Genomic DNA, 21,664 nt, shown 5'->3' with positions numbered 1-21,664 from the left:
AAAATAAAAAATATTTCCTATAAAATTTAAATATACATACTTCCGCTAATAGAAAAATCTAAACTTCTTTAGTATTAGCTTACATTTTATTTAGAATGCAACTGCCAGTGAATATATGAAAATAATTTAGAGAAATTTCATTATCTTACATTATAAACATAGCGCGCGTCATGGAGATGGCTCGATCCCCTAGTTCAGCAGCAGCTGGGCCACAATGCTGTTGTCATCCGCCGGATTGGCTGAGTGCAGGCCGGAACCGCTTTCGAGAAACTCGCGCAGCTCATTTTCCAGATCGCCACCGCCATGCTGCTCATCCGCCTCGTCGATCTCCATCGCCACCGGTGGCAATTGGGGCAGAGCCACCGGCTGTTGCAGCAGCTCGGGCAGCTGGACGCGCGGAGAAACTGGACGTGGTGGCGGCAGGCCAGCTGGTATAACAAAAAGATATATTTAACTTGAAATATGATAAACAGCTTTGCATATTGACTTACCGTAGGTCATGCCCATGGCCTTTCGCAAGGCATAGGGATCGGCAATGGCAGAAGGCGGCAGTTTCTTGGCCAGATCGCTGATTTGCTGAGTCAATTGCTGGGCGGTTTGGGCCTCCTCCTGACCAGCTGGCTGCACTAGTCCCAGGTGATTCGGCAAGGGCTGTGACAAACGATCATGCTGGGTCACTCGCAGCTTCTCAATTAGCGTCAAGTTTTGACTGAGGTGTTCGTGCATTCGCCTGTTGAGCTCGAAATTCTTCATTTCAGCCTCCATGCCGTCCAAGAAGCTCATATCGATGCCCAAATCCGCGAGAGATTGCAATCGTTTAAAGTCCACAGGAGTGTTTTTGTATTTCTCGTACTCTTGCTCGATTTGCTCGGCGGTTTCCTGCCGGCAAGCGATTTCCTCCTCCTGTTCAAAGCACTTTTCAATCTCGCTTTGCTCATACGAATGCAATTGCATGTTGTAAAGCTCGTCCAAAGATTTGCTGTGCTCTCCGTTTGTGAGGATATCCAGCAGCCCATTTGCAATGGTGGTACCATAGCTAGAGTCCTTGGTGAACTGCAGGATGCTCTCCGCATATTCCGCACTGGAGGCATCCCCATACGTGCGCAGAACTAATTGAGTTTCTTCGGCACTTAGAGTGGAAAAGCGGGAATCAAAAGTGGGCGCAAAACTGGCAAAGGCACCATAGCTCAATGGTTTCACTGGCTTCATGGCATTCCTCTTGTCAACCTGCCGCACCTGTAGCTGCGTGCTTCCCGTTTGCAGTTTGCCCACCAGATCGCCAATGGTTACTACCTTTTCAGGACCCTCGTTCTCCTCTTTGGTCAGAAGATTCAGGGTGGTGCTGCCGTCCTTGGTTTGTCGCAGGAAACCCATCTTGTGGGCATTTTTCTTGGCATTAACCCTCTGCTTTGCCTGTTGGGCGGCATTTTGCACTTGCGCTAGGATCTCCTCTCCCGTTAAATCGTCTACAAAAGGCTCGAAATGTGTTTTTGGGGCATTCTCTAAGCGGAGAGCCCGCTTGCGCTCCTCTTCCTCTAGTTGGGCAGGAGTGGGTGGCTCCTCTGCTCCCGTTGAAGCCCCTTCGTCCGCCGAATCATGCGTTTCCCGTGACATATCGTTGGAACTCAGTTCGAATCCTAGTTCTTTAGCAGTAAGCTCTCTCATATAGCCCGAGAGTGGTTTAAGGCTTCTCATCAAATTCTCCGGCTGCAGATGCTTCATTCCCACTTGGAGCAGTCGCTTGGCTGCCTTGTTATAGACCGTATCCACGTGGTTGTACTTAATGGCATTCTCGCACATCAGCTTAAAGTCATCACTAAACTCCGTCAAAGCGGCATACTCATGATCATCGATCTTTTGTCGCATTGTGGAGAAGTCCATGGGCTTGCTAATTATGGAGGAGTAACCGGGGGCCATGTCATCAGTCACTGGCCAGGCGAAGAACTGGTGGGGATCCCGCTTCTCCAGGAAGCGCAGCAGATGCTCCAGCAGCTTATTTAATGGCGATTTCTGCTGCTTCAGCTTAAGCACACAGCTCCGTGGCTCTCTGCCCGACTCACTGGAACTGCTGGGGGTCTTTGGTGCCTCCAGAGCCTTGGGCGTAAGAGCATTTTGGGAGCTAGCACCGCCTGGCGTGGATGGAGAAGGTATCAAAAGCTGGAAAAATAATACATTGTAAATGATTCTGTTGATAGGTAAAAAATATTATTTTGGAGTCACTCACATCGGGCAAAGGCTTGGTTGGACTGCTGCCCACCAATCCCAGTGAGGAGGATTGCAGGGACGAGGAGTTGGGCGAGGAGCCCATCAGGATATCGTCCAACTTGCGCGGAGCAATGGGCTTGGTCACTGGACAATTGGACGGCGAGTTATCTGTGGTGATGCCCGCAAAGAACAGGATACTCTCGGGCAGCGGCTGAGACTGATCGTCGTCCATGAAGCTAAAGCCATCCTGACTGGAATCCGGATCGACGGCCGGTGGAGCCACCGAAGGTGGAGCAAAACCACTGCAGGCGGCATCGTCGGCACTCGGGACCATATCCTCATCGGCTGAACCCACATCCCGATGGCGATCCCTGCTTCTGTGGCGCTTCTCCTTGTGGTGCTTGTGCTTCTTCTCTCGATCCTTCTTCTTCTTCTTTTTCTTGGACTTCTTGTGACGCTCACGATGAACCTGGTTCTCCTGGAGTTCCTCGGGAACGGGCGACATCATGGCCTCGGCGGCTGTGGGTGGACCTCCGTCCACCATTGGCGAATTGGCACTGTACTCTGGCGTGGCATTCGATCCCACCTTGAGGATTAGCTTCAGTCCCCGCTGCAGTTGAGCCGGATCCTGGTGCTGACTGTATTCTGTATAAATTGGGAAAGATTCTTGTTGTTTAAAGTTGTATGTACAGATTGTGCTTCAATAAAACAACCAACTTTTAAAAACCTATGGTGTTCAATGCTTAAGATTCATTACTGTTATTCATTTAATTTTAATTTTATAAAATTTAAGTTATAAACAATAGTTAATAGCTCACAAAATCTTTATTTATAAAACAAAATTATGGCCACAAAAATTATTATTGACTTTGATTGATTTTAGTTTTTTGTGTACCATTATTTTTCTTTGTGTATACATGCTCAACAACAAGCGGCAAAACGTCAGAGCGAGAAAGCACGCACCAGCGGGGGCTCACGTAGACGAACCACTAAAAGCACTTACCCTCATATTTCTCGCGTCGCTCAGACTTGTTTTTCTTGTGCTTCTTCGAGGAGCCCATCTTGGGCACCCAAAAGACCTAAAATTAAATATACCGGTGGCAAATGTACGCAAAAAAACGAAAAACAAAAATCCGGTGACGAAAGGCAGACGCTAGAGGTGGAAATACATCGATTAGAGGTGGAGAAACATCGATGGCAACATTTTCAAAACATCGGTCTTATCGATGTTTAACAGGGCAACATCGATTTTTTTCTATCTCTACTCTGCTTTTCTTTCTGCCGCAGAGCTGCCACTCATAACATAGGAATGTTAGGAAATTGATGATCTAACATAAAAATGTTAAGAAAACGCCGATTTCACGTTGCCGTTACAAAATCGACGATTTTGAATTTCGAAGTTTAAACTAAACTTCTCAGGGCTATGGATTCTTGCATCTTCAACAACTGTATTATATTGTTTTGCACTCATATTTTTAAGCAAGGATATATAAATAAATAAGAACACAAGATTTGTTAAAACTAAATAAAATCGATAAGTTTTCGTTATTTCCAGCCCCGTATTCAAAAATTTTAACGCTTATTACTAAACCGTCGATGAATTGTCAGGAAAGTTTTAAATGCAGTTAATATATAAATGAACAAGAAACAGTGGGAGAAACTGAACAATTAAACAAAAAATATAAAATATTACAAAAAACATTAATTCTCCCTGAACTCTTTGGCGTTCATTAACTTTTTATCAGCTCAGAAATAATTAAATTGTTGTTTTCACCATTAAATTTTAATTGAAAAATTTTACAAATTTAGCAAGTATTAATTTTTGTACTATCTTAATATATATATTTTTCCCATGGCGTTTAAAGGACGCGGCTCTTGAGAATGGGGGCCTTGTTGACCAGGACGCTCTGTCGGCTCATCGGAATGCCAGAAATCCTGATTTTTCGCTTGCCACCCGAACGGCGACGGGTCGGGGTCACCATGTTGTGCGATGGCTTCGGCTGGACGGTGGCCTTCTTGGCACTCTCCTTGTTAGCAGCACTGAAAAGGGTTCGAGTGGAGTTCAAGCACTGCAGGGACGTGTCCAACTTGGTACGAATCTTGTCCAGATCGGCCCGCATTCGCTGGATATCCAGGACTATGGTCCGTCGGTCATTTTGCAATTTCTTGTGCTGCTGCAGCATGGTCTCCAGCACAGACTTCTGTTGAATGACCTCGCGGATCCGGTTGTGCTGATCAAAACCCTTTGACTTGGGCGATTTCTGGTTCAAGCTGGCCTTGATCGCCGCCAATGGTTTGGCTTTGATTCTTTTGGCGACGCCTTGGGCACAGCTCGTCTTTGAGGAATTGCCGCCACCCTTTATCCTGCCCGATTTGCTGCGTTTTATATGCTTGAGCACTAATTTCGATGGCAGTGGTGGTGCTACTCCTGGCGTTGGTATTGAAACCGCCGCTATGGGCAACGGCACCGTTGGTCGGGGTCTCCGAGGTGATCGAACAGCTGAAGAGAAGCGATTTTAAATAAATTTATTTAATTCAATGTATTTTAATATAAGCTATTGTTTGTCAAATATTTAAGAACTTAACATTAATATGTTTAATATTTAATTATTAATAGAAATTTTTTTTTGTAAACAATTATGATCTTTTTGTTTTTGTAAAAAGCCGAAAGTAAGTTCTAAGCCGCCAACTTTCATACGTTTTATTATCTAATATTCTATTTTTGTTTACTATAAGAATACGCTTTAGTATATAAAAAATATAAATAAAAATAAAAACTTTTTTGCTTTAAGAGTTTTTATAAAAAAAATCTGAAGTGTTTGCAAATTCTTCAATACTTTATAAAACTTACACTTCATGGTCGTATGAATCCTTGCCACCATATTATCGTAGGTCTTGCGAGTGTCGGGCATCAAGTAGCGACCCGGCAATTGGCTCGATCTCAGCGAGGCCTTGATCCTGTCCCTCCTGCTCAACTGCGACAGCCTGGACTTGGCAGAGTCCTCCTGCTCCCAGTCCTTCCGCAGCTGGGTGGTCAGGATGTGATGCAAGGCCAGTCGATTAGTCATGGTAACGTTAATGGATCTAGTTAGTTAGTTGGCGATTTGGAATTTTGTTAGCAAATTTTGATGGCCAAAGTGGTCGAAAGGTTAGGGAACTTATAATTTTTTTAAAAACGATTCCTCATTTTACGATTGTAAATTTAGTTTTGACAAACACTGGACATTTTTGGCTCAGGCAAGCATGATCTTGAAAAATGTTATTTTAAAACCGAACTATACTTATTTATTCTAACAATAAACAACAAAAACAATTAAATTTATTTGTTTTTTGTTTAAATAGTAATTTTATAAAACGTCCAAATAGATTACTGATTTATTTCACTTTAAAATACTATTTGATTATTAGAAACTTTCCACAAAAATAGTTGTTTAAAAATGTATTTCTAACAAACTTTAGCTCATAGTACATCAATAAATACAGAGGCATAATGAAAAAGTGACGAAAGACAACCTTCTTTTCTTGAGAATACTTTCAGACAAATTTTTTATTTTATTAAACCAAAGTTTGTAAAGTCAAAACTACAATTTTTAAATGTTTTTATTTTAATATTTATCTAAAAAGTTCCGAATAATATAACAATTTTTTAATTTTGTCTAAAACAATTGAAAATGGCTAAATTTATATAAAGTTAGACAAACTAATTTAAAGATCAGTCTAGAGATGACTGTTCATATTCTTCCGGGCCAACTGGGCGTAGATTGTGCCATGTGGCTTGTCCACTGGGATGAAAACTTCGTTATTATCGCCAGGAGTAATTTGCTGGAACGGCTTGGTGTCAAAGTTGAAGTAGTGCTTATTGGGCATGGTCATCGAAATGACCGACACTTGCGGCAAGACATCCAGGACCTGTCTTTCACTTAGATACAAAGTGTGCTGGACGGAGGGCGACGACACGCCCACCTGCGGATCTCCGGCAAAGTTCCGGATGATAATATTTTTCACCGTCTGCCAGGCTTTCAAGAAGTCCAAACTATCCGTATCAGAATACTCCCAGGAGCAGTCGATCACAGTGCTAAAGATCCGATCATATTGATCAGGCAGAGATCTGAACTCATCGTTCACGAAGTTAACAAATGAGGATTGGGTTGTCTTCAGTACTCGTAGACCCTTGATTCCGGTGATGACCGTTTGTTTGGGATCTGCGGGGAATACAAAGAGTTAATTATGTTTTTATATATTACATATTTAAATATTTTTAAAATTTTATAAAATGTAAATAACTTTCCAAAAATGTATAGTTTGCGTTTTTTAAATATTTTTTGTTCTCAAAAATGTTTATATATTTCTAAAAATGTAAAGATATTTTTTGTTATTGCTGGGTTAAGGACTAGGCTATTTATGTATAAATAGTAAAAGAAATTCAAATAAATTATTTAGAATTTAGCTAAGTAAGCCTTTGAATTATTTCTAGTTTATTTTTCTTTTTTCATAATGAGATATGAGTCTTTACTAACCTTTCCTCCTCAAGACCACATCACAGTAATGCTGGGCGGTGGGCGTGAAAATAAAAGCGTGATTGTGCAGTGATCGGTTGTCGATCGAACTGAAGTCGCAGCTTCCCTTGTCTCCCTTCTCGCAATTGCCATTGAGAATGGTTTTGGTCTCATCCTGACAGACTCGTTGCCAGGGATAAGCCTCCACATGGACGTGTGCCTCCTCCACATGGGAGTACTTGTTGATGAAGTGCCTGGCCAGGAGCAGAGCAAACTTCTCGGGACTCTCAATGCCATGCTTTTTGGCCAACAGATACACGGTGTTCTTTTGCGAATCCGTGGCCACAATGTCCGAATTGTTGCCCTGGTAATAATCTTTTTTGCTGTACAGCTTCAGGTGAGTGCCCACTTCGAATTCCTGAATGCTGTGCACAGGACCTTTGCGACTGACATGCAGAACCTTAACCGCATCCTTGCCATACCCATGATCAGTGATCTCATACTGAAAGGGCTTGTCATGGCCATCCATGCCATCTGACTTCTTCTGGCTCTGGCTCATGGCACTGGGCTGTCTGAGGGGCGTGGCAAACATTCTGACTGCAGTCACTCTCACTTTGCTACTGATGCCCATTTCACTTCCATTGCCACATTTTATAGTGGCGAAATGTATTATAGCATCACGTATGCAAGTGTACCAAGGGATTTTGTTTGCGGATTTCATGGAAAGCCTGTGCACTGCTCGCTAACTCATATATCATCACTCTCACTTAGGGGATTTGAGATCTTACCGTAATTACGGCTTTTTGCGCAAATAATTGAGATTTTGCGTCAAAGAGTTCCAAGGTCTGGACGCCTATTGTCATGTTTTCTATCTCGAAAACTTTGTATCTTTTTAGCTCCTCATGTTGCTTATCAATAACTTTTTTTTTACTTTTTTTTAAATATAAACCTAAAAGCAGTAACGAAAACGATTACGCCATCTCTTGCACAAGGAAATTGTCAAATGATATTAAAAGATAAACGAGAGAAACGCATGCCTCAGAAATAAATTTTAAATAATAATATTTTGTTGGACTAATTTGCAAGAAAGATAACTCTTTTTCTCCAGATAATTGTAGACAAGGACTAGTCATATTATTTTTTCACAATATTGGGAAATAGATTGTAGTTTCAGCATAATAATACAAATATACACAGAAATAATGCTGACGTCCTGAAATTTAGTATTCAAATTCTCAATTGTAATTCTCTATTGTAAGAAAAAAAACTAAAGTAACTCAAAAGAATCTATAAATTTTTTGTAGGACGAATTTACTTAGATTAAGTGAAATTTACTTGAATAACTCTCTGTGTATAATATAAATACAAATATATTTTGATTCATTCATCTGAAGAAGTATGTGAAAGGCATTAGATTCTATACTGCTAGAATATAAAATCTTTAAATACAAATTAAAACTGTTCAAGGGAATTCCTTCGCTAATATTATAATTAAAATATTAATATTTTTATTATTGTTATATATGAATTAACTATCAATAGAACAATATTTTTGACAGCTTTGCATGTGCTTTAACTTTATTTTTACTTTATCAACGGATGTTATCTAAGTGTTAAGCAAGTTAAAACATATACAAGCCAAGAAGATATGGCATAAGTTGTTTTGGACTCTTGTGACCATTCTGTTTATTACCCTGGCTTAGTGTTAAGACATTTTAAGCCAAAACAAACACGGGCAGCAGATCTCGGAAGAAGAGATATTTAAATATATATTCAAGATATGTTTGTTTGACACGGTTTTATGGGGGCGTGCCTTGAATGCACGACACGCTCCCACGACCAAACATTTTTGTATTTTTTTGTTGGCAAGTTATGTAAGGTTAACTGAAGGAAGGAAATGAGGTGTCAGTGTTTGCCAAGCGTGAGTTGTATTAAGAAGAGATAATAAAATTTACATTCATACACTTTTGGTTATGTTGTTATTGCTAAAACTTAGAAAACCATATTATTTACTGCTACACAAGTAGTTTACAAAAACTTTATTAGGATAGCTTAGTTGTTTTAATGTTCTACTGATATGATAAACTATATGATCGTATGTTGGCATATAATAAACATGGAGAGAACCCCAGTCTTATGATTCATTACCAAATACCTTCCGCATGGAATTCAAGCTAATGGATTGATAGTTTTATGAAGCTTTTGGCACCTCAAAAACATGTTGTCCATCAGAAAGTTTGGCCCGAGGTTCAGTGAACTAAAATGCCGCTTATGAATGAGAGACATGAACAAGTGAACGCTTTTGTTGCGACCATCTCAAACAAAAGTGCAAATTGTTTTCCAGTGAAACCTGCGACGCTCCCATGTAAAATGTTATTTTTTGGCAGGCAAACACGGGTGTTGAGTGAACCGCAACGAGTTAGTTGCGATTTTGAGCGCGTTGTTAACGGACGACCATCGAAACATGGAGCTGATAGGAATCCTTGTTTTAGTACTGTGTGTCCTTTCATTGGGCTCTCAGGGTGCTGTCCACGATGAGTTGGGGCAGTGCGGCCTACATGGTGTCTACAGACAGCGACAGAGTCTCGTGGAATCGCCCAATTATCCGGACAACTATCCGGTAAACACCTGCTGGGATTATGTGGTGCGATCGCCCTACCGTTGCCCCACAAAGTTTCACATTCAGTTCCTGGACTTTAAGCTGGAACTCTCGGAGAATTGCAGTCGGGATTATTTGGCCATTGGACTGAACAATGATGGCGATGATATGGACATTTTGTGCGGCCAAGTGCTGGGTATCAAGAAGTATCACACACCCGATGGAGTCCTGCGTCTCCGCTTCCTCAGCGACGATTCGCCTTGGACGACGAACGGTGGCTTCCGGCTGCTCATCACACGTTTGGCCTGCGAAAGGGAGGATTTGGTGGCCAGGGGCCTGGATGGCGATGACGAAGAGGATGTGGATGGGGACACGGTGCAGGTGAACGCCAAGTCACCGCCGAAGAAGCTGCTCACCCAGCACCATCATCACCTGCAACAGCAACATGGACAGCAGCAACATGGACAGCAGGAGCCATTGTTCAACTTCACGCAGCCAAATCGAGGAGCTTTCAACTGGGGTTTGCCACCTAATCTTGGATATCCTGTTGGATTTTATCCTCCGCCAGCTGGCTTACCTCCTCAGCAGTCACCACCTTGCGCACCCCAGCAGCAGCAACAATTTCTGCAACAGCAACAGGAACAACAGCGTTTCCTACAACAGCAACAGCAGCAATATCTGCAGCAACAACTACAGCAACAGCAATTTCAACTTCCACAGCAGCAACAGCAACAGATCCTGCAGCAACAGCAACTTCAACAACAGATCCTGCAGCAGCAGCAGCATCAACAGCTGCAACACCCACAGCAACAACAGCAATTGCAACAGCCACAGCAACTTCTGCTACCCCAGCAGCAACAGCAAGAATTGCCACTGATTTCCGACCAATATCAGACCACATCCTTTCAACCGCATGCTGTAACCCTCAAGGACTACGATTCCCAGACGTTGCAGCAGTTTGGAGGTCAATTGGATCTCTGCTGTGCCAGCAGCTTTAATCAGAACCACTTTTATCTCTCCAGTCCGGGATTTCCAAGGACTGTTTTGAACTATCTGCTGCCCAGTCAGCAAAGAGATTGTGTCTTCTACATAGAAAAAAGCTCTCCGAATGTCTGCCGCTTGAGGATACAATTCAAATTCTTTGATTTTGGACAGAATTCAGGAGGTCTTGGCGGTGGATTCGGAGGAGGAGGAGTTTCGGGAGGACTGGGAGGAGGATTCAGTGGTGGTTTTGGGGGACAACAAGCCTGCAATGGAGACTTCTTGGAGCTGGATGGTCAGCGATACTGCGGCTGTCGATCGGGATATGTCCACAAATCGCATTGGGATCAGGGCCGCAAGGCGTTGCGCATGCGCATCGGGCAGTCGAGCAGTACCACCTCCAATGGCTTCCTGTTGGAGGTGTTCCAGGATCAGGACTCCGATGGCTGTCGGCAGGATGCTGCCCCAGGATTTGGATTTGGTTTGCAGCAGCAGCAGCAGCAGCAGCAGCAGCAGCAGCAACAACAGCAACTACAACCTCAAAGGGGTTTGGGCTTGTGGCCTCAAGTGGGATTGCAACCTCAGTTGGGATTGCAACCTCAGTTGGGATTGCCGCCTCAATTGGGATTACCCCCACAAACACCTCCAATATGGCCCATGCAGACTGCATATCCTGGCTATGTCAATGGTTATCCATTACCCTTCACGGCCACTCCTTACCGATCGGCCAGAAGGATTTCCTATGCCCGTGGCATCGATGCTCAGCAGCCTTCGAGAGTGGTGGAAACAAACTCTACCCGCAAGGAATTTTACTACTTCGATGGCGATGAGGCCTTTGCTCGTTCCGCTTTGGAGGATGAGGACGAGGACAAGTCTCACTTGGGGGTCACAACCCAGCCACAGTCTCAGTCACAAACGCAATCCAAAACCGAGTCCCCAGTCGTCACAAAAGCCTTCGAGCAGAGCAGTTGCTCCTTTGATTATATGGAGGTCCTCAAACTTTCGGTGGACACTCTCTGGTTGACCAAACCCCTGTGCTTTTCGCCTTTAAGAAGTTGGTTTCCCAACATATTTGGCTAACAGAGAAATGAACCCGAATTATTTAATGTAGCCGAAGTACTGTTTTATTAAGTGGATACGCAATAAAAAAACTAGACAAATTAATATGCATTTTAATTATTTTAAAATACAGTAAATTATCAAAATATGGAAATACTAAGTGTTTATTATTATATTTGGAGGTGTAAGTATATATTTATTTACTTATATATAAATATTTTATTATTAAAGCCTTGCTTGTTATTTATGTCATTCAAGCAGTGCGAAAAAAGAGTAAATACCATACAAACGAATAACAAAAACACAAGAACAAACCACTTTCTGCATTTAAGGTATAAATGTTATTATTATTTTTTTTTTATCACATATTTAATTAAAGACTGTATTTATACAGCCATTATCTGTTACATGACAATGAGTTCTCAGTCTTCTCTGCTTTAATCTACGATCTTAGCCTCGGCATCTGTATTTTGGAAAAATCTGTTGACGTCATAGCAAAAGTATGAAATAAATATAATAAAGAGTGCGTCTTTATACTCCGCTTAGTCATCGGCGAGAGGCTTACACGCTCGGTGGTCATTACCAGCCTGAGGCACGAGTTCCCATTCCCTAACACTCATCTTTACCCACTCCTAGTCGCTATTCCCATTCCGTTGTCATCCACTGATACCGATGCTTTCCAAATAGATAACCACGTCGCCGCATTGTTGTCTCAACAAACACTGAGCAATAGTTGGACGAGAATCTCGTATCCATTCAATCTCAATGTCAGGGTGGCGCTTTCGCACTTCCGAAGGTGTTAGCTCGTCGGCTCGTTTACAATCGCAGTACTTATGTGGGATTAACAAAGACTGGGACTTGTAGTGGAAATGGAAAGTCTTGGTATTGGGAATCTGTCTAAGAAAAGTTCTATAAGTTGCCCTTAACCACTTGTCGACAATTGTCCAACTAAATTTTAGTTATTTTTGGCTTACTGACAGCTAGAAGAAGTAATAAACTTTTTCAAAAACTTTAAAATTTTTTAATAAAATTTTTACAAATTCAATTGTTGTTTTGTTAAAATTCTTCTCCCAACCCTTTACGTCAATTGAAAACGCTTTATATCCATTTAATTGCACAATAATAATAGTATTTTATAAGTTTATTCGAAATATATATATTTCTCGACTTTACATTAGTGATTAATCTTTTTAATAAGTAGATAATACGTACACATTTATAATAATATTGTATTTCTAAGAATATTAAAATATTCTCGTATATATACACATTGATATAGCATTAAGTTTTGTGGTTCCACTCATTATTTTATAATACTAGTTTCATGGACCGAGAGACGTTACGAGACTTTTAAGTGATATGGCAACGTTTTGCAATTGTTTGGATTAGCACACGCAACAACCGCAAAAAAAATATGAACTTCGTTTATTTAGTTAGTATATACAACACATTGAGAGTTATAAAAGTTTTTTAATTGTCTACAATTAGAATTAGGGTTGGGGCACACGGGTTAACACACGTTTTAATTGCCTTACAAAGGGGCTTTCATCCCTACCAGATAACGAAGTATTTTTTAGTTTAGTTTTTAGTTTGGTTTAGTTTAGTTAGGCTAATTGTTAGTGCTTGTTGTTCTCCAGTTTGGCGCTCGACTTTGTCAGCAATGTACAATTGATGCTTTGGTATACATATGTGTCTGTGTCCTGTGTATCCTGTCGATGTGATTAGGGGGTTAAGTGCTCACTGTCTGTCTATATACTCTATATTTATATCCATCGCCTTAGCCCAGGAATCGTATGTTGGTGAAGACCGCCTTGGCCGGACGCTTGCGATTGCAGAAATTAACCGTCTTGCTGTGATTGCCCTTGCGATTCTCGTGCAGATTGACCAGCAACTTAAATATATCCTCCTTACTAGGTGTGCAGGCATATCGCAATTCCGGTTCATAGTTGCTGTTGATAGAATTCATGTAAGAACTGATAATGGTAATGGTTATGTAGTTAGCAAAATCGTTCACGTTTCGGCTATCAATAATCGATCTCTCTGTGGGCGGTTGGTTGGGGATTCTGGGTGTCTGCCTTTCGGGCCTAAAGAGACTCTAATAAATGCATTACAGTAAGTTGTTCAAGTTTTAAAGACTACTAAGGGTTTGGGGCCAGGAGCTCCTCAAATTGCCAGATTTTCCTAGGATATTATTGATTATTTTCTGTGTCATGCTTTGATCTAAGAAAATGTGAAAAAATTGAATTAGGAATTTTTTTCTTTTTTCCCTTTGCATAAAAAGGGTCTCAAATGCACACTTTAAGGCTGGCCATTCATATTAAGTAATCAAAGAATTTTAAGTGTTTAAAATATTTAGGCAATTTGAGGACTTCCGATTATGGATCTTAGATTATGGGACTTAATTCTGCGTAAAGGCTACTAACAACATTTACTAACTACAAATGATAATTGGGGTTGGGTAACTAGCAGTCACTGAAAATCATTACAGTGCTTTTGGGGTTTTGGATGGGACTTGTGATGGTGTGGGCGGTATATAGATATAGAAAAGCAACCTACCCGCGATTCTTGTTGTGGCGCTTCCACGGATACCTGCGATAATAGCGCGACCGCTTCGGTTTGCTTTGGCCCAAAACCAAATCCTGAACGGCGTTCTCCAAATCGGCGTAGTCCTCGGCTCCGGCGGAAGGAATCACCGCCTCCGGCTCTTCCTCCTCAACGTAGACCAGTGGTAATGTTTCCAGCGAGGGATCCTGAATGAAACAAATGCACACAGAAAAAATAACATGAGTTTCAAATTAAAACTTTTAATACATCGCTTTTCAACACAGAATAATTATGCAAGACTAACAAAGTTTTTTTTATGAACTCAGGTATCATTAAAATTTGTGGAAATGTAAGTAATTTTCTATTAAAAATTTCTTTGTGATTTATTAATTTATGCAACATATTCGTACTTTTCAATATTTTCTACAATAGTCAATATTACAAAGACTACATTATTTAGCTGCCTAGAAACAATCGGAAAAAAAATAAACTTAAACTATAACTTAGCTGTTTTTCAGTTTATACTAATTATCAGTTTATCTTAGAGATTAAGATAAAGTATTATTTTAAAATGGGACAATTATATATAAACAATCGTTAACTGCAGTGGAAATTTAATAAAGTTTCATTGCATTTATATGTTATATTTTGTTTGATTTCAAATATAAATTAAATAATTTTTAATATAATTTAATGCAGCTTTATTGTTTTTAGTGCAGCTTGCGGTATTTGCCCTGAAATTCCGCCAGAATTGTCTTTGACTTACCTCTAGCATTTTCATGAGTAAAGCGGATTTGTCCACCAGTTCCTGCTCGGCCCGCAAATCCTCCTCCATTTTCTTGAGCACCTCGAACTTGCTGGCCAGCTCGAGTTCATTGTACACGGCATCGGCGTAGTCGGGATTTGGGGGAACCACAGCCAATCCGAGCTCCTGGCCGCGCAGTAATTCTGCCGTGAAATGAGCAAACCAAAGACCTTATTTTGCGATTTGAATGTTTATTCAAGCTGCCGCTAATCCGACCACAGCCATGTCCATTCCCATTCCCATTGAAATCTCCATCCCCAGCTTCCGTTGCTTGATATTTGAAAGTTTGAATAGTTTGTTTTTCCGTTTGTCTGTCGGCTGGTTGGGAAAATGCCTCACCATGTTTTCCCCCAAGCTCTGATGTCGTTTCAATGAACTGGCGGAAATTGACTGGCGGCAATGAGTTTATGGCCACAGAATTTCCCTTACCCCCCAACCCTAAGCGTTTTGCGCCCTTTGTAAGCCTCCTGCCTTTTCGACCATGCCCGTCAGTCAAATCAACAGTCACTGCAACTCCTTGACTGCCTTTTGTCGCTTTTGGCATCCAGTCTGCCCATCACTGTCCACTTGGTGCCTTTTCACAGATTCGCAGACAGACTGCTATGAACCCACGCAGATAAATACCTTAAGCAGCAACAGTATTAAACGAGTGTTTTTATCTAAGTAAAACGATCAAATATTAACTGATCTCTATAATATGGCTTGTTTTCTGTGACCATAAAGTATACAAAAAGGAATAATTAAGTCTCATAAAATGTTTAAAATAATTTTAATTTCAAAATTCCTTTTTCCCTTAACTAAAAAAGATGTTCCTTTTTGTATGTACAAAACTCATAAATCGATTTTCGTTAAATTTCCAGTTGATTTACTCATGTATCAAATCACTTGGAAAACAAGTTCATTTATTGAAAATCCGATATGACATTTCATTGTGGGTTAGGTTAGGTAGGTTCGTTGGGCAAAACGCAAACGTCGAATCAAATTCGTCAACAAATTTGAAAACCTATCCCCTCGATTCGGTGGGCGTGTTAAGTGCTCGGCACAAACACATATTCTATATTTTGCAAGGACAACAATTTGAGTCACTTGAAAAATTGTGCACTGACCGAAAATGTTCAGCGACCGTTTACCATGACTCTAATGGATGGTGGATGGCGGTTACGGCTAAGTGCATGCCATGTGTCACCCCAACTATCGGTCCACTCCTTTTTTTTTTGAGGGCTGCCGCCTAAAAGCCGACAACGCCAAAATTTGCTAGCAAAATAGATAACAACTGCTCAAAGAATGGCTGTAAGCCTACCTTTTGAGCATTTAATCTGTAATTTTTCTTGTTTTATAGCGCGTTGTACAAAATTTGAACTGTATTCTGAAAATGCTCCTTAAAATCCTGGATATAAAGTAACACATATTCTGGGTAAATAAACCATATGTACTATCGTAAATTTGTAAACATCATTCTTCTGTTAAAATTTGGTGTAAACATTTCTTAATATTTCTTTAGGCTCGGTTCCAATAACCTTGTTAAATATTTTCACACGATTACTACTTTAGTCTAATAATAACAGGTGTAAAACGAACTAGATACCAATTTAATTTAAACAGTCTTAGGTACAGTTGTTATCTTTTAATTCGAATGGTGATTAGCTGATGCTTTGGAAGTCTACTCAGAAAATTGTAGCCACTTAAAATAAATGTATAAATAATGAATATATTTTCTATATAAGGTTTAATTTGCCTATTAAATACCTTTTGCACGATTTCTCCTTAAGTCTCAATATAACAGGTGTAAAAAGAACTAGATAACAATTTAATTTAAACAGTCTTAGATGCAGTTGTTATCTTTTTAATTCGAACGGGGATTAGCTGATGCTTTGGAAGTCTACTCAGGGCGAAGACCACGCAAGAAATGCGGTAATAGGAATGTTTATGACTCACCATCGCCGGGATCGTAAACAGCTCGCTCCTGTGCCTCCTGGACATCCGACGAAGGGGGTCCTTGGCGCACGGTTCCGCCCCCGAAGATGGGCAGATGCAGTCGCTGTGGACCGGATGCAACGCCCTGCTGGTCACCCATTTTTGCTCCTCCCCCGTTTGCGGAGGTCTGAGAAGTCAGGAAGCCGGCGACGTGACGAGTACCACTGCCCAGGATCGTGGTTGCCAGGATGCAGAGTGCCAGAATATCGGGCTTCATGGTGGTGTTTCTGTTGACAGAGCCTATCCGGATGTGTTCGGGATTAATGCGCGGGTCGTTGTCGATGTAGATGTCCCTGCAAGGCAAAAAAAAAAAAGTGAAGACTTATGTACACGAGGGTAATTACCATCACTACCACTGGCTAGGCATCCCTACCTCCATCAGCCCACTTATCTCCTGCACCACCCACCCCATCCAACCCAACTGCGTGTGGGCGGGCCTTTGTGTTTAAGCAAACAATGCGCATATAAGCACGCAAACAGCCGAGGAACCTCAACAAAAATTAAGACCGCGAAGGAAACGAGGACAAACGGGTGGTGGGTGTTAAGCGTCAAAAGGCTTGGCGGCTGATTCTTGGGCTTTTGTTTTGCGATGCTGCTTAATCTTTCTTTTCGCGCAGAACTGTGGGTCTATAGGTCATAAGATGTTCATTTTTAATTCTAGATGGCATACTTATTTTTAACTTATTTTAATATTTTTAAAATATTTGGCTTATATCATTGTGCTGTCTTTGGTAAAGTTAATAATATTTTATTTGTTTATTTATTGAATATAAAAAGATCCGAAAGATATATATATCAGACTGTTAATAATTGAGGTTTAAGAAAAATGAAAACAATTAAATACTATAAGTAAAATACAAACATTTATAATAAATTTAAAAAAATATATTTGGTAATGTATTTAACACATATTTACTTTGTAAAAACAAAATAAAAGAAACAAAGCTTCCAATAAATCATATTGCCATCCTTGCAAGCAAGCATTTAAGTCATTGTCAAGGTATATTGTATATTTAAGCACCACTAAGCTTTCACTTCCAATTTTATATTGCTCTATACATATTTATTCTTGCTATTTTTACTACAAAATTTCACCACTGTCTTCTAGGTGTTCTTGTTTTCATAACATTATTTTTTATCAGGTACTGCAGTGGGGTTTCGTTGTGGGGAGGCTCATATGCTCTTTGTCGTTTCATTTAATTAAGTGTGGGACGTCGCTGTCGTGGGCGCGTGGATTTAACTCTTTTACAGCGTATTTTCAGCCCATTAGCCGAGGCCTATGGCTGGATATCTGTACAAGTACCCATCCTGGCGAAAAGCCCGCCTCCTTTATTGTATTTTTTACGATTAAAAACATCAGCTTGACGGGGAATATAAATGAGTTGCTAAGAATTTTTGGCACTTGCGGTCTGTACGGTTGAGATGTCTAGGATCAGCTTCATTTGTTAACCAAAGTAGCCGAAAATAATGTTTGCTTGAACAAAGTTGTACAAAAAAAGTGTGAAGATTTTGAAGAAATCGGTAATTTATTATTCTAAATTTAAGGCTAAGTCTATACATTAAATCCTTTTTTTTTGTGTAAAACAGTAGGGGAAGGTGGTGAAAGGAACGTTAAAAAGTTTGGATGGATATAGCAACCATAATTTTAATGGTACCCTCAAAGATATGATGTCATTTAAAAACCATTTATTTAGCTACAATTTTGCCAAGTACAACTTTGCTGTAGATTGCAATGCCTTCCGGAAATTTGCAAAACAGATAGGTGATTTATGTCTTGTATTTAAAAAGCAAGGTAAGGATAATTCAAAAATGCACTTTTATTGTAAATTATGATAAAACTCTTCTCAAAATGGGTGGGGTTTGCTGAATAACGAGTTTTTTATTAACACAACTGATTTTTTAACTTGTTTAACTGTTTCGCATTTTTACTGACGTTTTCTGTTGTTATAGTATAAAAGAATTTCGCAACAAAAAAGTCGTTAACATAATGTTTGTTATCAAAAATGTAAATAAATTTAAATTGCTCAAATTTTTTCGGTTAATTAACCTGACAAAATAAATCAACTCTGTCACGCCCAATCGAAAAAAAAAGTTCAGCTTTTGTTTCACACAGTTCATTAAAATTGATTGGAGGAAGAGAACTTTTCCGTGGACAATTTCCTTACAATTTTCCGGCACGTTTCGATTGAGTTTGATTGAAAATTTGCAACTCAACCAAAAGGCATATAATTTAGTCTAAATATTTGCGGACAATTTCCATAATTTGGCGACTTTGAAGTTATTTTTATATAACAAATCTGTAAGTGCAGTGAGATTTTATTTTCGGTTAATTCGCGAAATAATTTGCAACATTCTCCAGGCATTTCCTGCAGAAAACTTTTTCAATTACTTCGCTTTTATTGGCACTCGAAAAGTGGGCAACACTTTTGGCATTCTTTTTGGGGAAGCAAAACTTATATGAAATTGTTAAGGAGGGAGCGAATTAGAAATAAACAAAGCAAACACGAATCGTTGTCAAAATGCTTTAATTAACTTGTTGACACTGTGTCAAAAAGTGGACCCAACCAAAAAAAAAAGTTTCACCCTGGGAAGCGATGTCCCCAAGGTAAAATGAAATTAATTTTGTGGTGAGGGGTGAGTTTCAGTGCTCTTTATATATGTGAGTCCATTTTTACCTGTCGCCTGTTTTCTTTTTTGTATACGTTTTGTTTTCGCAATAACCGCACGGCTAATTGCTAAATTGAGCTGAAGTGTAACTGAAATAGGTCCGAACCCAATGGAATATAGGCCTTGTCTTTCACTTTATCCACCTACATAGCACATGATAGGTGTAGTGCAAAAACGGCTTAATTAGTGCTAAAGATAAGGAATATACAGCTGGGAAAATGGAGTTAGGCAAGTGCAACCGACATTTGTCGCAGGATCCCTGCCAGTTAGACACACTCTACTTGTGTAATAATTCTGGTGAACACATTACATGACTTCCTTACATATTAAATTGGGCAGCTGCGGCACTTGTCGAAATTAACACACAAAAGAACCAAAATCTACACTTTATTTTGTAAGGCTTCACCAAACCAGATGACCAGACGCCAATGATGGGGAAATGAAAAAAAAAACGGGAAAGGGGAAGTTTCAATTGAGTGTTCAAAAATGTATAAGAATTTATGGCGTTTTATGACGTCAGATAAATAAATTTTAGGACTTTGTTAATCTCCAAATAAAGTTTTTAAAATAGGAAGTCTATTTTATTTTATTTTGTTCATTTATCTTGCCTATTTAAATTTTTTGTAAATAATTCTTCAATACTTCTCAAATTTAAAATTAATATCTAACGTAAGGTTAACACAAACAACAAATTGTTCGACCCACTTTTAACAATAGCATTCTCTAACTCTAATTAATCCATCGATTTTAAGGACTCGATTTCGATTTTTAGTTGCTAGGTCCAGGAAAAATCATAAATACTTTCTCATCTTTAAATAAGATAAATGTTTTAGGATTAAATCCAGTGGGATGCTGAATTGTCCTGAAATGAAAACGGCTTTGGACCGCATTGAATTCTTATTGCAGTAGATTTATTTATTTCCAGGACTTTAAGCACGTAGAATTCAAGGGTTTGTGGCAGAGAAAGGGGTCGGGGCACAACAATTGCTTGACAACATTGTCCGCAAATATTGATGCATTTTTTCTGTTTGTTTTCCAAAGTCTTTCAATGGTTTATTTTCGTTTGACATTTATGTTTTCCTTGGGAATTCCTTCAAGCAATCGACATTGATAAATTATTAAAGGAATGAGTCGAAAAAAATTTCAGGACCGTAAATCATTTTTAGCTCAACAATTTCAAAGCAGCGGCGTAAAATACCTACTTTTTTTTCAAAAGCGTTCGTTCTTTTTAAAGTGTTTATGTTTGTAAAAAGATATCGGATTATGGTGGATGGATTATGGATTATGGGAATATATTTTTATTTTAGAGTGGGAAAAAATACTTATTTTTGCTTAAATTTTGTGTTATACAAGTATCAGTGCAGTACTTATGTGAAAGAATCCTTGTAAAAAGTTGGTTTTTAATTTGTTATATTATTTATAAAATATTACGGTATAAAACTTATAATTATTTTTGTCGATTTTGACAATTCATAATTTTTTTTTAGAAAAGTGAAGTGAATGAATCTAGAATGTTAGGCAGCAAGCTTTGTGTTAAGATTAAAAAAATTTCCAGAAGTATCAGTTTTTAACCTTTGTTTAGAGAACGTTTAAGCAGATTTTATTTTGTTGTAGAAGCTGAAAATTAGCCTGATTTATAAATGCAGGGCAGGGCAAAATAATATAAAAATATTTTTAAATCACTCAGTCTATTATATTTTTTTTAAAACATATTCTTTGCGAACTCAATAAATCACTGTGAAATTACCCACTAACTATTCAATATTATTTTAGGCACATATTTTATTCTATCATTGTCGACACTGTAATTAATGACGAAAGCGACGGCATTTGTAAGATTTCGCGCAACGTTATTATATCCTTATTTATGAGTTTGCTCAAGCCTCAAATTCAACATAGACCGCAACATATTTGCAGCGGACTTTTTGAATAGTTATAATGGTTTTGAATTTCGAAACACACCGTTCACACTCACTTTAAAATATGTCTGGAAACCGTTCGAATAACTGAACCAGAATCGGGGAACTGTCAACTGTTGCTCCTGCTACTTGTTGAACACTGCGTGGTCGACTCGCTTAGCTGCCTCCTTTTATAAGGCCGGAACCGAAGTTAATGCCGATTCGCCATCGTCGACCGATGACGAGGCCGTCGATTCCAAAGAGCCGATGTCGAGGCGCCAAAAAATTGCGTAAAAGCTTGCGCCAAGCTTTCACTGGCCACTCCTCCTTTCAAATTGAAGACATTCTGGATTTTTATCAATGAAATATTTTCGGCAAATTTAAAAAGTTTAGCGCTTGCCCGCTCGGCGATATTGGCGAGTGAAAAATGTCATTG

At 39.5% G+C, this 21,664-nt stretch overlaps 5 protein-coding genes across 6 annotated transcripts; 1 reads left to right on the top strand and 4 right to left on the bottom strand.

Annotated features, from left to right (window-relative positions):
- Positions 1-64: 64 nt before the first annotated feature.
- On the bottom strand, positions 65-3,383 carry LOC128261185 (bromodomain-containing protein 7). Its single transcript, XM_052994734.1, has 4 exons — positions 3,209-3,383; positions 2,225-2,850; positions 492-2,157; positions 65-428 (listed from the first exon to the last, which is right to left on the bottom strand). Exons 1-4 carry the CDS (start codon positions 3,264-3,266, stop codon positions 190-192), a joined length of 2,589 nt encoding a protein of 862 aa, XP_052850694.1. The 5' UTR covers positions 3,267-3,383; the 3' UTR covers positions 65-189.
- Positions 3,384-4,015: 632 nt separating this feature from the next.
- Positions 4,016-5,447, bottom strand: LOC128261455 (uncharacterized). Its single transcript, XM_052995170.1, has 2 exons — positions 5,057-5,447; positions 4,016-4,705 (listed from the first exon to the last, which is right to left on the bottom strand). The coding sequence occupies exons 1-2, from the start codon at positions 5,271-5,273 to the stop codon at positions 4,065-4,067; spliced, it is 858 nt and encodes a 285-aa protein (XP_052851130.1). The 5' UTR covers positions 5,274-5,447; the 3' UTR covers positions 4,016-4,064.
- A 389-nt stretch (positions 5,448-5,836) lies between these two features.
- On the bottom strand, positions 5,837-7,342 carry LOC128261371 (uricase). Its single transcript, XM_052995036.1, has 2 exons — positions 6,723-7,342; positions 5,837-6,407 (listed from the first exon to the last, which is right to left on the bottom strand). The coding sequence occupies exons 1-2, from the start codon at positions 7,330-7,332 to the stop codon at positions 5,923-5,925; spliced, it is 1,095 nt and encodes a 364-aa protein (XP_052850996.1). The 5' UTR covers positions 7,333-7,342; the 3' UTR covers positions 5,837-5,922.
- Positions 7,343-9,132: 1,790 nt separating this feature from the next.
- Positions 9,133-11,435, top strand: LOC128262524 (uncharacterized). The gene has a single exon (XM_052996829.1). It carries the CDS (start codon positions 9,166-9,168, stop codon positions 11,359-11,361), a length of 2,196 nt encoding a protein of 731 aa, XP_052852789.1. The 5' UTR covers positions 9,133-9,165; the 3' UTR covers positions 11,362-11,435.
- A 1,036-nt stretch (positions 11,436-12,471) lies between these two features.
- On the bottom strand, positions 12,472-21,387 carry LOC128261328 (uncharacterized). Of its 2 annotated transcripts, none has more exons than XM_052994978.1 (5): positions 21,306-21,387; positions 16,625-16,956; positions 14,651-14,832; positions 13,897-14,090; positions 12,472-13,313 (listed from the first exon to the last, which is right to left on the bottom strand). In XM_052994978.1, exons 2-5 carry the CDS (start codon positions 16,878-16,880, stop codon positions 13,118-13,120), a joined length of 828 nt encoding a protein of 275 aa, XP_052850938.1. In that variant the 5' UTR covers positions 16,881-16,956; positions 21,306-21,387; the 3' UTR covers positions 12,472-13,117. The 2 variants fall into 2 exon arrangements, with proteins under 2 accessions (XP_052850938.1, XP_052850939.1); XM_052994979.1 differs by having other exon boundaries at positions 12,472-13,289.
- Between the last annotated feature and the right edge of the window lie 277 nt (positions 21,388-21,664).

This window comes from Drosophila gunungcola, unplaced genomic scaffold, assembly GCF_025200985.1.
Source record: "Drosophila gunungcola strain Sukarami unplaced genomic scaffold, Dgunungcola_SK_2 000001F, whole genome shotgun sequence".
Lineage (NCBI taxonomy): Eukaryota > Metazoa > Arthropoda > Insecta > Diptera > Drosophilidae > Drosophila > Drosophila gunungcola.
Note: the sequence above shows the minus strand (reverse complement) of the source record. Positions and strands in the feature narration are given on the sequence as shown.